The 14,872-nt window shown below is 34.7% G+C and overlaps 1 protein-coding gene across 3 annotated transcripts in view; it reads right to left on the bottom strand.

The window, feature by feature from the left end:
* LOC143222086 (cAMP-dependent protein kinase type II regulatory subunit-like) overlaps positions 1 to 14,872 on the bottom strand; it is a 126,537-nt gene that overhangs the window by 32,032 nt on the left and 79,633 nt on the right. For all 3 annotated transcript variants that reach the window (XM_076448004.1, XM_076448005.1, XM_076448007.1), the window contains exon 2: positions 9,305 to 9,337. In XM_076448004.1, the coding sequence (XP_076304119.1) occupies positions 9,305 to 9,337 (33 nt within the window). The remainder of the gene's footprint in view (positions 1 to 9,304; positions 9,338 to 14,872) is intronic.

Genomic DNA, 14,872 nt, shown 5'->3' with positions numbered 1-14,872 from the left:
CATCCATGAATAGATGCAACAATTTCTATAACTGAAATAACTTAATCCTTAAAAAAAAACACTAGTCCAAATCGAATTTTCATTTAAATGTACCAAGACTTCATCAATTACTATTATCTCGTCAATAAAAATTCGCTACTTGCCATATATGCCAGGGTTGAGATTAAAAACATTATTTAATGAATATATCAGGTGCGCTGTATATTTAAGTAATGCTTCACAAATTAGTAATCACAGTTTATTTCAGAGCTCAAAATCTTAACTTCCAAGCCAAATCCTTTATTTTCTGTGATGTGTCACCAATAATTTATTCTTTTATATTACACAAAATTAATGAATGACATAATGTAACATCCTCATATGCGTGTAACACAACATACATAAATGTATTCGATTATTGTAGCTCATATGTCAATAGACTGACACACTGGAGCATAAGGCAGATGTTGTCAAGCCATAGCCAACCTGCTTTCATTTTGTTGACACAAACTAAAGTTACACTCAGTTCCTATGCTAACACACCCATTCTTCACGGTTTTATTATAGCACTTCTTCATCAACATGGGCCAGGTAAAGTTAATACTTCAGATGCTTCAATATGAGCTCCACTAGCCTCTTAAACATGGTAGATGTACTATACAGGCTTACTGGTATGATGAAAAACTCAAATAAGCTTTATTTCGTTCTAAAATATGTTTCTCTTCTGCTCCCATCATACCACTCAACTTGAAATATCTTAATGCCAGATCTAAGGTGTTGAAAAAATATAATTATTCCAATGAATCCAGACATTATTGTTCAGGGTAAAGTAAATGAATCAACTGTTTGGTTTATTTCGAATACCATGCAAAGCTAACAAGAGCTATCTGCACTAGCCATCCTTAATTTGGCAGTGATATACTAGAGGGAAGGCAAATAGTCAACATTACTCAACACCAGCTCTTGAGATACTCTTTTGCCAATGAATAGTGAAATTGATTTTCACATTAGGATGTTACCATGGCTGAAAAAGTGAGCACATTTGATGTGATGGGCTTAGAACCTGCAACCAACAGGTTTTAAGTTTAATGCCCTAATCTTCACGCCATTACAACATTCACCCCATCTACAATAAAGACAGAAACTAGACTACGTTCTTTCTTTCAGACAATAATTACTAGCGACAACCAAGCACTTTCAAAAGGCTGTATAATCGTATCTTTAACATCAATTGTATCTCAACAATGGAGCACAAGCAAAGTGAATGTAATACTTTGGATTCTGGCCACTCATCTTCACTGGAACTAAGCTATTCTGTCTATAAGATGCTCTTAATGAAACGTTCTACGAGACTTATCAAACTAAAGGTTTTCACAATAAAATGTTTTTGTAAATAATGAAATGGGTGGAAAATGATTTGAAGGAGTTAAAGCAGAAAATATTTGAGTATTATTTATAAATATTGTACTCAATAAAGATTCCTAAGCTAAATACTTATGTCTTTACAGAGAAACAAACTATTTATTTATTTTTTCTCTTTATCTTCTAAATACTTTTCAATCATTTCTTCATTTCACGTCAGAGAGAATTTAAAATTGAGAAAGTTATACCTTAGCCTAATACGTTGAGACATCTTTTTTACCTTTTTTCCATTTAATTCTTTTCAAGGATTTTATGAGGACAAAGGTAAAAACAAACAATAAAAAGTATAAAATTTGGACTCCTGTGTGATCGTGTTTATACCAATCAAAATAATATATAAATTTTCATACACCCAACGTATTAACACTAAAAAATAATTTGTTTTTCTTATAGTAAAGCCACATCAGGCTACCTGCTCAGCCCACCGAGAGAATCGAACGCCTGATTTTAGCGTTGTAAATCCGGAGACATACTGCTGTACTAGCGGGGGCCACTAAAAAAATATAGAATAAAATGAATTTACTTATCTTGAATTCTTAGGGGGGGCTAGGCTCACAAAAAAGCATAATTTTGAAGGTTTGAGCCAATTATTCAAACATATTTCAACAAATTTACATGAAATTTGGTAGAAACATCCGTTTCTATAGGCAAAACACATTGAAAAACAAAAATGGTGGACTTACCCATTATTAATGATAATAGGGCGAATCAAAATGCCATAATTTCAGGGTTTTTAACAATTACTCTGCAGTATTCGACCACTTCACAGGAGATGTGGTATAAATATATTATTTTACACGTTCTAAATAAAAATATTACAATTTAGATATTTTTGTTTTTTGCTCGATTTTTTTCAGCGACTAAATATGTGAGATTTTTGTGAATTATTCATATATGTGATGACACATTTGCATAGAGTTTTAAATAACGATAATTGTTTTGCAGTTTCTAAGCAGTAGCATAAACAACTTTTGACTTTTCTGTGTTTTTCACAATTTTTCAAATGCCAAAATTGGCCATGTTGAGATTGCGTAGAAAGACATGTTGCATTCACCCACGAATATTGGCCTCTTTAATTAGAGAGTTCAATTTGAAAGTTTTTAATGACTTACTTCGCTTAAAATTGGGAAAATGTCTCTCTCTATAAACAATGGAAATTACATATTTGATATTTCCAAATATTACTAAAATATTTTGTGTAAGTTAAACGACAACACGATTTCCTAGCTTTATTTCTAGAAATAGTATGGTTTGATTTGTTTAGAATATTCACCAAAACTACACAAAGCCAGTTTTTCTAACTTTGAACTGATAAACTAAAGGAAAGGCAGCTGTCCAACAGCACCCACCGCCAAATCTTGAACTATTTTCATCCACAAACAATGGGTCCTGTGATTAGGTGATTAGGGCGCTTGACTCCCAGTTTGCAGGTTGTAGGTTCGAATATCCCCCCAACCAAACAAGCTCTACCTTTTAGCTAAAGGAGTCTTATATTGTGACGTTCAATCCCACTATTCATTAGTAAAAAAGTATCCCAAGAGTTAGCGGTAGGTTGCGATGGCGAGCTGCTTTCCCTCTAGACTTTTAACTGCTAAATTAGGAATAGATGGTGCAGATAGCGCTCCTGTAGCTGTGTGCAAATTTTGAAACAAACGAAACGGATCCACAACCCGGCATAATAAACACTGGATCACGCCAAACCCAGTTCTAATCCTAAAATGTTATCAATAAAACAGTGACGGCTCCCAGTGGTAAAGTGGTAAGTTTACGGAAGTACAAAGCTAAAATCTGTGGTTCTACTCCCTGCGGTAGATACAGAAACTAGCCTAATGGGGTTTTGCTCTGAAACAAATAAACAAAACAAAATGTGATATTCATGACATTCGTAATGAAAAATTAAAAGTTTTTTTTTTCAAATTAGTGTCAGGAACATAATTAATGGAACAACCAATAACATCGCCCAAAATAATGAGCGAGCATGAACAGACAGAAAACGTTTTCAGTTTTGCACTCATTAACGTTTCCTTTAGTTTTGGCAAAATCGCTCGATAATTTCAATACTTCATCATTAGTAAAATTAAAGATAATAATTACCGTTTTTACATGGATCTATAAGAAAATGAAAAAACACAAAGTCATTAGAACACATGTTAAAGTAACTCATAAGTATCATGATAAACTTAAAAAGGAGATTTCTTCTTGTCATCTTGTACTGAGGTTCTTTTTTAAAAAAAAAAAAAATTATAAAAACCTGCCATGCATAAATTTTCTCAGAAATATTTTCTTATACTGTGAACTCAGTTAAACCTGTTTATATACAAACATGTATGAAATAGCTGCCAATCGATATTTGAGAACTTCAATTATTCCAATGTACCATTTACCACCTGAATGAAAACATGTTTAATTCTATAATGAGCAAACGGCTAGATCAAGAATCCTCATGAATCACGAATAGCATTACTTAAAAACGGCTAGATCAAGAATCCTCATGAATCATGTATAGCATGACCTAATTTCGAGCTACGAATCAGAAGGGAAGACAGCCTTTCAGTGTCATCTACCTACTAAAGTGACTACTTTTAATCGAATGGTGCAATTTATAGCTGAAGGTGCGAAAAGTGTTCGATAGCTCGTACTATGAAACTGAGACCTTTGGAACCCAAACACATAAACTGTGAACAACAATATTGGGTCGCGGGTTCGAATCCCCTTTACAACAAATATGCTTGCCTTTTCAACCGTGGGGGCGTTATAATGTGACGGTCACTTTCAGTATTCGGTGGGAGGTGATGGCTAGCTAACATTCACTGCCAAAATAAAGAATGGCTAGTACAGGTAGTCTTCAGGTAGCGAAATTTCAAACGAACCAAACAAACAAAAAAAAAACAACCGCTGATGTCGGGTTTAATCCCACTAGTTACTACTGAAATCCATTAGGAGGGTTTGGTTTGTTTTGAATTTCGTGCAAAGCTACACGAGGGCTATCGGAGTTAGCCGTTCCTAATTTAGCAGTGTAAGACTAGAGGAAAAGCAACTAGTCATCACCACCAACTCTTGAGCTTTTCTTTTGCCAACGAATACTGGGATTGACCGTCACTTTTTATAACGCCCCCACGGTTGAAGGGACGAGCATGTTTGGTGTGACAGGAATTCGAACCCGCGACCCTCAGTAAAGTGTCTTATCCACCTGGCCCTGCAGGGCCTCTATTAGGAGGGATTTAACACAATGTTTATACGATAAAAAATATAAAGTTATTCAATGTGTGAATAGTATAGAAACAAGTCGGTAATTTAAGAGCCACGAAAGTATATTAGGTCTCACCAAGCTTGTATGGATTTGCAAACTACATTAGTGACATACGTTCGAAATGTCGTCTCTAAACTTCAACAAAGTTTCAATGTAGTTTTGGGTTATTTAGTTGTCAACAAGGCATTTTCCACAAAAGAAAACCATTACATTTAGTTAGATGTCCAGCCTAAATATTCATTAAAGTGTAGCCTTGATTATCAGGTAATCGTGTACTTTAAACTCTAAACTCTTATGGTTAGGATGCGACTGCGTATAATAATTGTGTGGTAAGAACAATATGTGTGTGCCCATACAAAAGTATATCCCAATAAAAGCGAGTAGAGACAGCGTGAGGGTGGGGATGCAGGGGTTAATGCCTATTTATTTAGTTCACTGTGATTTATTGATATTTGACGTTGCCACAGGTACACTTATAGCTTATATATTTTTGTTACGCGGTCTTTCAAAGAAAGATATTTGTAAAGATTGTTAAACAATATAGAGCCAAGTAGCACAGTATATGGAAGAGGGAAACATTATCGTACAACAGTTTAATATGGCGACAGACTCCAAACTACACAAAACGTTCTCATCGTGAAATGTGATGAAGGTAAAAATATTTCTTAGTACTATTAATAAAATAATAAAGAAGGACTTAAAGATGCACACTGGAAACGTTCCCTGTTTAAAGCCACGCCTCAAAATCAGCGGATGTTTTATTTGTAAAGACAACCAAGGAATCCGGAACCACAACAATTCCAATTGATCACATATCTGTTACGTCCCAACAAGCAGTAACTTTTTGTCCTTTGACCTGCTTAAATTTGACATTGGAACCCGACGTCCACGAATAGCACATGGTCTATACATAATTATCAAGATATACTGCATAATTGGCGTTGATGTCTGATGACAGCAAGCTGGCAAGAATAGATCAAATATAACAATTAAAGAATAAAACTATCCTTACATAGATTGGTTATAATTCATTATTTTGTCATTAGATATCTTCTCTGATAGCGGTTGTATTCCTAAGATTGATCTCGCTATCCTTTCAAAAACGTATCGCCACAAACACTTGCTATTAATTTTCAGCTTTAATCCCGATATTGGCCTCGCTATGATTTAAGAAACTTATTTCCACGAAAACTGCAGTATAGCACGATCGACGGTGGAAAATGTATTCAGAAAAACAGCATGAAATAATGGACATACAGTCATATGAAAAAGTTAGGACACCCTATGAAAGCCTGTGTATTTTTGTAACATTTTTAGATGTATAGATATTTTGTTTGTTTGTTTGTTTGTTTGTTTTGGAATTTCGCACAAAGCTACTCGAGGGCTATCTTTGCTAGCCGTTCCTAATTTAGCAGTGTAAGACTAGAGGGAAGGCAGCTAGTCATCACCACTCACCGCCAACTCTTGGACTACTCTTTTACCAACGAATAGTGGGATTGACCGTAACAATATAACGCCCCCACGACTGAAAGGGCGAGCATGTTTGGTGTGACCGGGATTCGAACCCGCGACCCTCGGATTACGTGTCGAACGCCTTAACATGCTTGGCCATGCCAGGCCAAAATGCATATTCTAACTGAGGAAAAAGTTAGGACACCCTATCCCCTAATAGCTAGTGTTACCCTCTTTGGCTGAAATAACTGCAGTGAGACGCTTCTTGTAGCCATCTACCAGACTCTGACATTGGTCTGAAGAAAGTTTGCCCCACTCCTCAATGCAGAATTCTTTCAGCTATGAGATGTTTGAGGGGTTTCTTGCATGTACAACCCGTTTCAAGTCACCCCACAGCATCTCAATGGGATTAAGATCTGGGCTTTGACTCGGCCATTTCAGGACTCTCCATTTCTTAGTTTTCAGCCATTCCTTAATGGATTTACTTTGGGTCATTGTTGTGTTGCAGGGTCCAGTTCCGCTTCAGCTTTAATTTTCTTACAGATGGTCTCACATGATCCTCAGCACCCTCTGATACACAGTATAATTCATGGTGGATTATATGATTGTGAGCTGTCCAGGTCCTGCTGCAGCAAAGCAGCCCTAAACCATGACAATTTTACCTCCATGCTTCACAGTTGGTATAAGATTATTTTCTTGGAATGCTGTATTTGGTTTACTCCAAACATGTCCTCTGTTCTGGTGTCCAAATAATTCAATTTTGGACTAATCTGTCCAAAGAACATTATTCCAGAAGTCCTGATCTTTATCTACATTCTCTTTGGCAAACTTTAGTCTGGTCTTGATGTTTTTCTTAGAGAGCAAAGGTTTCCTCTTTGCACACCTCCCATGCAGTCTCTTTCTGATTGTAGAAACATGCACTTTCACATCAACAGTAGTCAGAGCCTGCTGTAAGTCCCGTGATGACATGTTAGGGTGTTTGGAGACCTCTTTTAGCATCTTGCGGTCTGCTCTTGGGGTGAACTTGCTTGGACGACCAGACCTGGACATGTTGGCAGTTGTTTTGAAAGCCCTGCACGAGTTGACTATTTTCCGGACAGTGGAATGGCTGATTTCAAAATCTTTTGGGATCTTTTTAAATCCCTTACCAGACTCATAAACTGCTACAATTTTCTTTCTGAAGGCCTCAGACAGCTCTTTTGCTCTCACTATGGTGCTCACTCTCACTTCAACAGTCAGGAGCACACCAAACTAAATGTCTGAGGTTTAAATAGGGCAAGTCTCATTCAAAATGCTGAGTAACGATCTTCTAAACATGTGCACCTGGCATGATACACCTGTGTGTGAGTTGAGCCATTTTAATTAGGAATAAATGTGGGGGTGTCCTAACTTTTTCCTCAGTTAGAATATGTCTTTTTGTAGAATTACATTCACAGAAGATCTTGAAAAGTCTGCTCTTCAGCTTTAATTGTGTAGTTATGTTCTTATAATCTCTCAGTATTGTTAAAATTGAGATTAAATATTTATATATACAAAAATGTTACACAAATACACAGGCTTTCATAGGGTGTCCTAACTTTTTCACATGATTGTAGTTGTAAAAAAAATGTGATTAGCACAGAGCATTAATGTGTAAACAGACTGTAAACTTTATTTTGTTAAATATTAAATTTTATACCAATTATGTTTCACTTATCTATGAACACTATTATAGAATATTTTCATGTTGAGAGTTTTTTTGACATTCATTGTTACAATATGGAATAATGATTTGAGGAAGGAGATATTGTAATGTATAAGTTACATTATGAATAATAGAAATATTTTAAAAGCTAAACTGGTAAGCGTAGATAACTAAATATCATACCAATAAGACAACTATATACATATATATATATATATATTTAAACTTTTAAGACATTTTTAAAGTATTATATAGTTATGGAAATTAAAATAAAACGTTAAATTTCAAAAAACTGCCCCGCTAGTACAGCGGTAAGTTTACGAACTTACAACGCTATAATCATGGGCTCGATTCCCCTCGGTAGGCTTCCCCGATAGCCTAATGTGATTTTGCTATAAAAAAAACACGCACACACTCAGAAAAAATGTTGCGTAAGAAATAAATTAGGCATAAGCACTATCATTATTTGACCTCAAAATTGATGAATAATTAATCAAAATAAGAGGTGAAATAAACGTAAATAAATATTATTATTTAGCATAGAAAAATATACAACCTCTACTACATATTAAAATGACCCGGTATGGCCAGGTGGATAAGGTAGTCGACTCGTAATTTGGGGCTCAAATCCCCTTCACACCAAATCTGCTCGTCCTTTCAGCCGTGAGGGCGTTATAAGGCTACGGTCAATCACACTATTCGTGAATAAAAGAATAGTCCAAGAGTTGGCGGTGAGTGATGACGACTAGCTGCCTTCCCTTAATCTTACACTGCTAGCGCAGATAGCTATCGTGTAGCTATAAATACAATAAAACAAACATGCACAGCGAATTTGGCTGGTTAGGAATTTTTAGTGAAAAGTTACAAAATGGACTATCTGTACGCTGTCCATCGCGAAGAACCGAACTTCGAAGACTTACCGCTGATCCACTGAGTTGCCATATATTGAGATTTAACTCAAACGGGAGTGACAAGTTACATGTCATAAATTATAATTAACCCTATGTCTTCTTTTTCTTCTGTTTTATTACTGATTAGTATAACTAGGGAGGAAGGTATTATAGCGGTATGCGTATAACAATTGTCCCTGTAACACCATCTCCCTCCAGTGGCATAGCGGCATATCTGCGGACTCACACTGCTGGAAAGCGGGTTTCAGTACCGTTGTGATCAGGCCTTGTGTAGCTTTGTGTAGCTTAATACTAAACAAACAAACGATCTCATGAACTTTATTATACAAAATAGAAAGATTTTTAAAAATGAAACTGGTAAGCAAATATTAGCGAATGTTATACCACTAATGTAACTTCTTCGCAGAGAAATGTTAGGAACCCTTGCAATTCATTTTGTAATCCCCTACCTGCTCAGTGGCAATGCTGAATGTTTATAACTCTAAAATTTGGTTAAATACATATGAATAACTGAATGAAAATATATACACTATTATAAAAATATTAATAAATTCGTAAAATAACAGTAAATGAATTGACTAAAAAATAGGTAATTATTAATCTTACCTGATTTTCTTCTAATGAATCTGTTAGGTGGTTCTGAAAAAAAAAATTATACAATCAAGTTAATTGATGTCGAATAGCAATAATAATAACTAATAATTAAGTACCTTTTTTATTAATATTATTTTTGTATAACTATATAATCGGACTGAAACATTTAATTTATAGTACTTAAAAGAAAAGCTAAAACTATACAATGTCACAAATTAAAAACACTTCCATAGTAATTGATCCCCAGCGATATGTTTGTGGACTTACAATGCTAGAATCTGCGTTGCTTTTTGCTTAACTTCAAAAAACCAAAATCCATACTTTTTCATTTTTAATAATTGTTTCTTTAACAACGGGAAGAATCAAAGTGATGATTCAGTTTAGAGTCAAAATTCTTTCCTTGATTTCAAGTGTAACTGTTTGTGGGATTGAGAATATAAAAAAAACAACAACAAAACAATTATTATCAGGCAATAAGAGAACATTGATCGTTGACATAACTTAATCGTTAAGTTTAAATCTGTCAAATAAATGATGTCAGCAAAGTAAATGCTACGCGTATCGCAAGGTTCAAGCAACGAAGATAAGAACGAATGCACGCAAAAAACAAACTACATTTTACATAGGAGAGAGTTTGATTTTACTAAAAGGTGAAAGTGTACAACGCATGATGTAGTGTCAAAAGAAATATGACGACAATACGAGGTCTACAAAGACAGGTAGACAGTGAGAACGTTATTGACGTGAACACTAAAAATACAGTTAGACATTAAAGAAGTTATTGAAATGAACCCCACGTAAACAGGTAGACAGTCTGGATTTCATTGAATAAAAATCCACAGAAACGTGTAAAGAGTTAGGATTCTATTGAACAAGCACCCACAGAATTGTGCACAACGTATGGATTTTTTTTAAATAAGCACAAAGCTACACAATGGGCTATCTGTGCTCTGCCCATCACGGGTATCGAAACCCGGTTTTTAGCGCTGTAAGTCTGCAGACATACCGCTGAGCCACTGGGGGGCGACATATGGATTATACTGAAAAAATAAATTCACAGAAACAGGTAAACATTCAAGTAACCTCAATAAATATACAAATTGCCACTAAGTATGGGAAGTTACCAAAACATTGTCATTGAACACAAACAGTATTATATATACTGAAAAAATAACTAAAAACAGAAAAAATTGCTAAATTTATTGAAAAATAACTAATAAAACGAAGTCATTGAGTGTGTGAGTGTATGTTTTCGTATAGCAAAGCCACATTGGGCTGTCTGTTATGTCCACCAAGAGGAATCAAACACATGATTATAGCGTTGTAAGTCCGTAGAACTATCGCTGTTCCAGCTGGGGGAGCCAATGCTCTTGAATAAGCAACTAAAAAAGTAAAAGTACCAAAGTTATTGGAAAAAAACACTGAATTAACCGTAAAGTATGAAATCTATCGACAATAAACAAATTAAATAGACTGACAATACGAAGCCTATTGACATAAAACTCATAGAAATTGAGAAAAATACCGATTTCACTCAGGTAATATCAACAAGAACATCTACGTTGAAATAAACAGAATATAACAGAAGACAGACAGTTGTTGTTGTTTTGAATTAAGCACAAATACAACACTTTAAGCTCATTCTTATCTAACAGTCGCGACCACTTGAGAGGCAAATTGTGAAACTTGTATATATATATATTTCTTCTCAACTTCTATTATTTCTATCTTTATTTTCACTAGAATTTTTTGTTGCTACAGAGAGCAGTTTAGACATTCAATAATAAACTTTACCATGTGTAGTATTAAACGCACCGTGCAGAAACATTCTATATAACCGAAAATAACATCTTATTTCAACGACTTGAAACTTAATCACTATTTGTGTTTTAGTGTTAATTTGTTTACAGTTTCGTTGCAAAGCTAAGCAATAGACTACTTGTGCTCTGTCCATTGCAGGAAATCGAACCTCGAATTTCAGTGCTGTTAGTTCGCAAACTCTCCTCTGACACACTGAAGGACAAATATTCGTGATACTCAAACGTTGAACCAGAACTTGTTTATTGTAAAACAAATATATATCTTTAGCGAAAGTAGTTTTAAGATATGAATACAAACAAAATATTTTATTGTTTGTTTGCTTTGATTTTCACGCAAGGTTGTTTGAGGGCTACCTGTACTAGTCGTCCCTAATTTAAAAGTAGTAGACTAGATGTAGCTAGTCAACACTACTCCACTAGTTGGACTACTCTTTCACCAACAGATAGTGATATTGGTCATAACGTTATAACTTCCCCACGGCTAAAATGACATAAATATTCGATGATGGAGATCGGAAGTCGCGACCTTCATGTTACAAGTAATCTTTTCTAATCACCACGCCATGCTAGACCTAACCATCAGACCACGCTAGATCATAATATTTCTGAACTAAAGAAACAAGCGAACATAAATAATATCGTTGTCCTTGTTCAAAGGTATCAAATAGCATTTGACCCACCAGAAACATTTCTAGTTATACTTAAATAATAGAAACAAAATAGGCTCTGATCTCAGTAAATCGAAAACTTTCATCAAGTTAATATGAAATATTTTTACAGCGCTGGTGGTCGGATTATGTCAGTTACCTTTAGTTTTACCACCACTGAGAAGCCGGTGGCTGTTATACATTCCAGTAACCCAGTAAACCCTTCCATTTTCCAAAAACAAACGTCTGTTTTAACTATCCCCTTCTAGAACATTGTACTTTTAAAGTTCGACAAATTAGTGTCTATTGAATAGGAAACCAATTTTTTCTAGTCACACTTTCCACACTAGAGAACTTTCCATGTAAAGGCTGTTGTTGTTTGCAATTAAGTACAGAGATACGCAATGGACTATCTGTGCTCTGCCCACCACTGGTATCGAAACCCGGTTTTTAGCGTTGTAAGTCCGCAGACATACCACTGAGCCACTGGGGGATAAGATAGACAGACAGGAGAATAGAGAATAGCTATATAAACGTTAAAACGTGAAACTTTGAAGAGCCTAAACCTTGAAACATCAAAAAAAGGATTCATGATGACGAGAAACCCACTTGAAATAAAAACGTATCTCAGAATGGCTGGTATGGGTAATCACACTTTTATTGATAAGTAGAAAACAACGTTTCGACCTTCCTAGGCCATCTTCAGGTAATGGAGTTTGAAACAGAATTGTTGTCGCAGCTGTTATTGGACAAACTTTTACATCGAGTTATCTCTTTTCTGTGCACCGCAGGATATCAAACCCCAAATTTCAGCGTTACAGCTCTGTAAACTTACTGTTGGCCCAGGAGGGAACAAAAAATAGAAAGACTTAGTGGATTAAGGAAGAAAAACAACAAGGGTAAAAAAATATTTATTCAGAGTGACCTGAACTACCTTCGAAGAAACTGTATCCTATCCATATGGCAGACTTTATTAGTTCTGCCATCTAAGTCCTTCAAAGCTGAGGTAAAATAAATATGCAAAGAAATGTAATAGCTTATGCTATGGAAACTGAAAATCAATGAATTAGACAGATGAAGGAAATATATATATAAATGAAAAATGGGTGAAACCTAATAAAGTATGAAGTGTACGTTCTTCAATATCGATCTCCTAACATGTGCATACTTGAAAGATTGTTCTAAAATACGCGATTTTTCATAATAACCAAGCGAATGAAATGTCAATCATCTTTTCATGTAACATAGGTACAAATATGGTTAATACTAATATATGATCTAAACGTATACAAATTCAATATGTAAAAGGGAAATATCTTTTCTTACACATATATCGTACTTCATTCAGTAAAATGTATCAAATATGTACCTAAAAATCAATGTTTATTTATTTTGAACATTTTTTTCTTCGACTCCTTATTATTGGATGAATAAATACTCGGTATTGTAAAGGTATCCCTGTTGAGTAGCATTTGAAATTACTGAAGCAAAATAAAAAAAAATATTTAGAAAATAATTCTTATCTTCGCATTGAATTATCTATAAATGCCTACTTAATATAAACGAACGTTTAGGAAACGTTTCTTTTCTTTTTGATATTGTATTCTAAGAAATTAACTTTAGAAAAGTACGTTAAATGGAAATATATGATACATTTTTTAAAACATATCAATGACAAAAAACACATTTCAGGAGTTCAAAGGTCAAAGCCTTCGCCATATTTGTCTATTGGTCAATAATAGATTGCACTCTATGGACGAGAAGAAGGTTGGTAATAAACTTTCCTCATAGGGCATAGAAACAAAAGGTCACAGTTGTAGGCATTACCCTACGCAATGCCATCTTTATATATATATATATAAACCACTATAAATACAATGTGTGTCCACTTGATACTTGTGTAGCCTTCTCAACTTCACTCACATACTGTTGCACCTTTGAACTCGTTATGTTACTAAATGCTTTCACGACCAAATTGTCTTTTTCTCTGCACCACTGGGAGAGCAAATATGTTTATTTGTAGTTAAGCACAAAGCTATACAAAAGGCTATCTGTGCTCTGACCACCACGGTATCGAAACCTGGTTTCTAACGTTGTAAGTCAGCATACATACCACTGTGCTACTGGGGAGCATAACTTAAGATATGAAACAAGTAGTATATAATTCTATATATTCTATATATAATAAGTCCCCCGCTGGTACAGTGATAAGTCTACGAATTTACAAGCTTAAAATCAGCGGTTCCATTCCTCTCGGTGGACTCAGCAGATAGCCCATTGTGGCTTTGCTATAAGAAAAAAACACACACAAATATATAACTTAAATTACGACACCACGTAAGACATAAGTTATAACATCAAGTAATATATAATTTAAATTACAACACCATGCAAGATATAACTTAAGTAATAATACATAACCTACCTTATAACACCAAGTAGTTAAAACTTAAGATATAAATCAAGTAGTATATAACTCAAGCTATAACACTATACTGTTTAAAATGCGATTTGGAATTTACTCTTCAAACTGTGCATTGCAAACTAGTAGATCATTTTTTTTGCTTATTATCAAACTATGGTACAACCTGATATTTTCTGTCTTATAATATTTTATTCTTTGATAATTTAAGAACATAATACAATAGTCGGTTTACATTACTACGTTGTCAACGACTTTAACTTCTACACACATACACTGTACAGCTTAGTGTTCCTAACATCTGGTCTCAAACCAATCAGACAGAGTTTAGTTGAATAAACGTTAGGAAACTATAGAGAGAAATATAACATTCAACCTGCATGTTTTAGATATCAGCGTCTTCGATTAATTATAAGCGGTATTAATAGATTCTGTTAAGCAAATTAAACAATGTATATATGTGTGAAACTTTTTTTTCTTCCACAACATTTACTTCAAATAATTCTATTTTTTATAGCAGCTTTTGTCTGTTCTTATCTTACTTCCCCCGGTAGGACAGCGCCAAGTCTTCGGACTTACAACATCAAAATATGGGATTCGATTCCTCGTGATAGGCACTTCAAATACCCTAATGCAATTTTCCTCTGTCCATATAATGCATACATGCTGGAGTATATGTCGAATGAATTGT

The sequence above is a fragment of the Tachypleus tridentatus genome, chromosome 8 (genome assembly GCF_004210375.1).
Source record: "Tachypleus tridentatus isolate NWPU-2018 chromosome 8, ASM421037v1, whole genome shotgun sequence".
Classification (NCBI taxonomy): domain Eukaryota; kingdom Metazoa; phylum Arthropoda; class Merostomata; order Xiphosura; family Limulidae; genus Tachypleus; species Tachypleus tridentatus.
The sequence above is the reverse complement of the archived record's forward strand: the minus strand, read 5'-3'. Positions and strand labels throughout refer to the sequence as shown.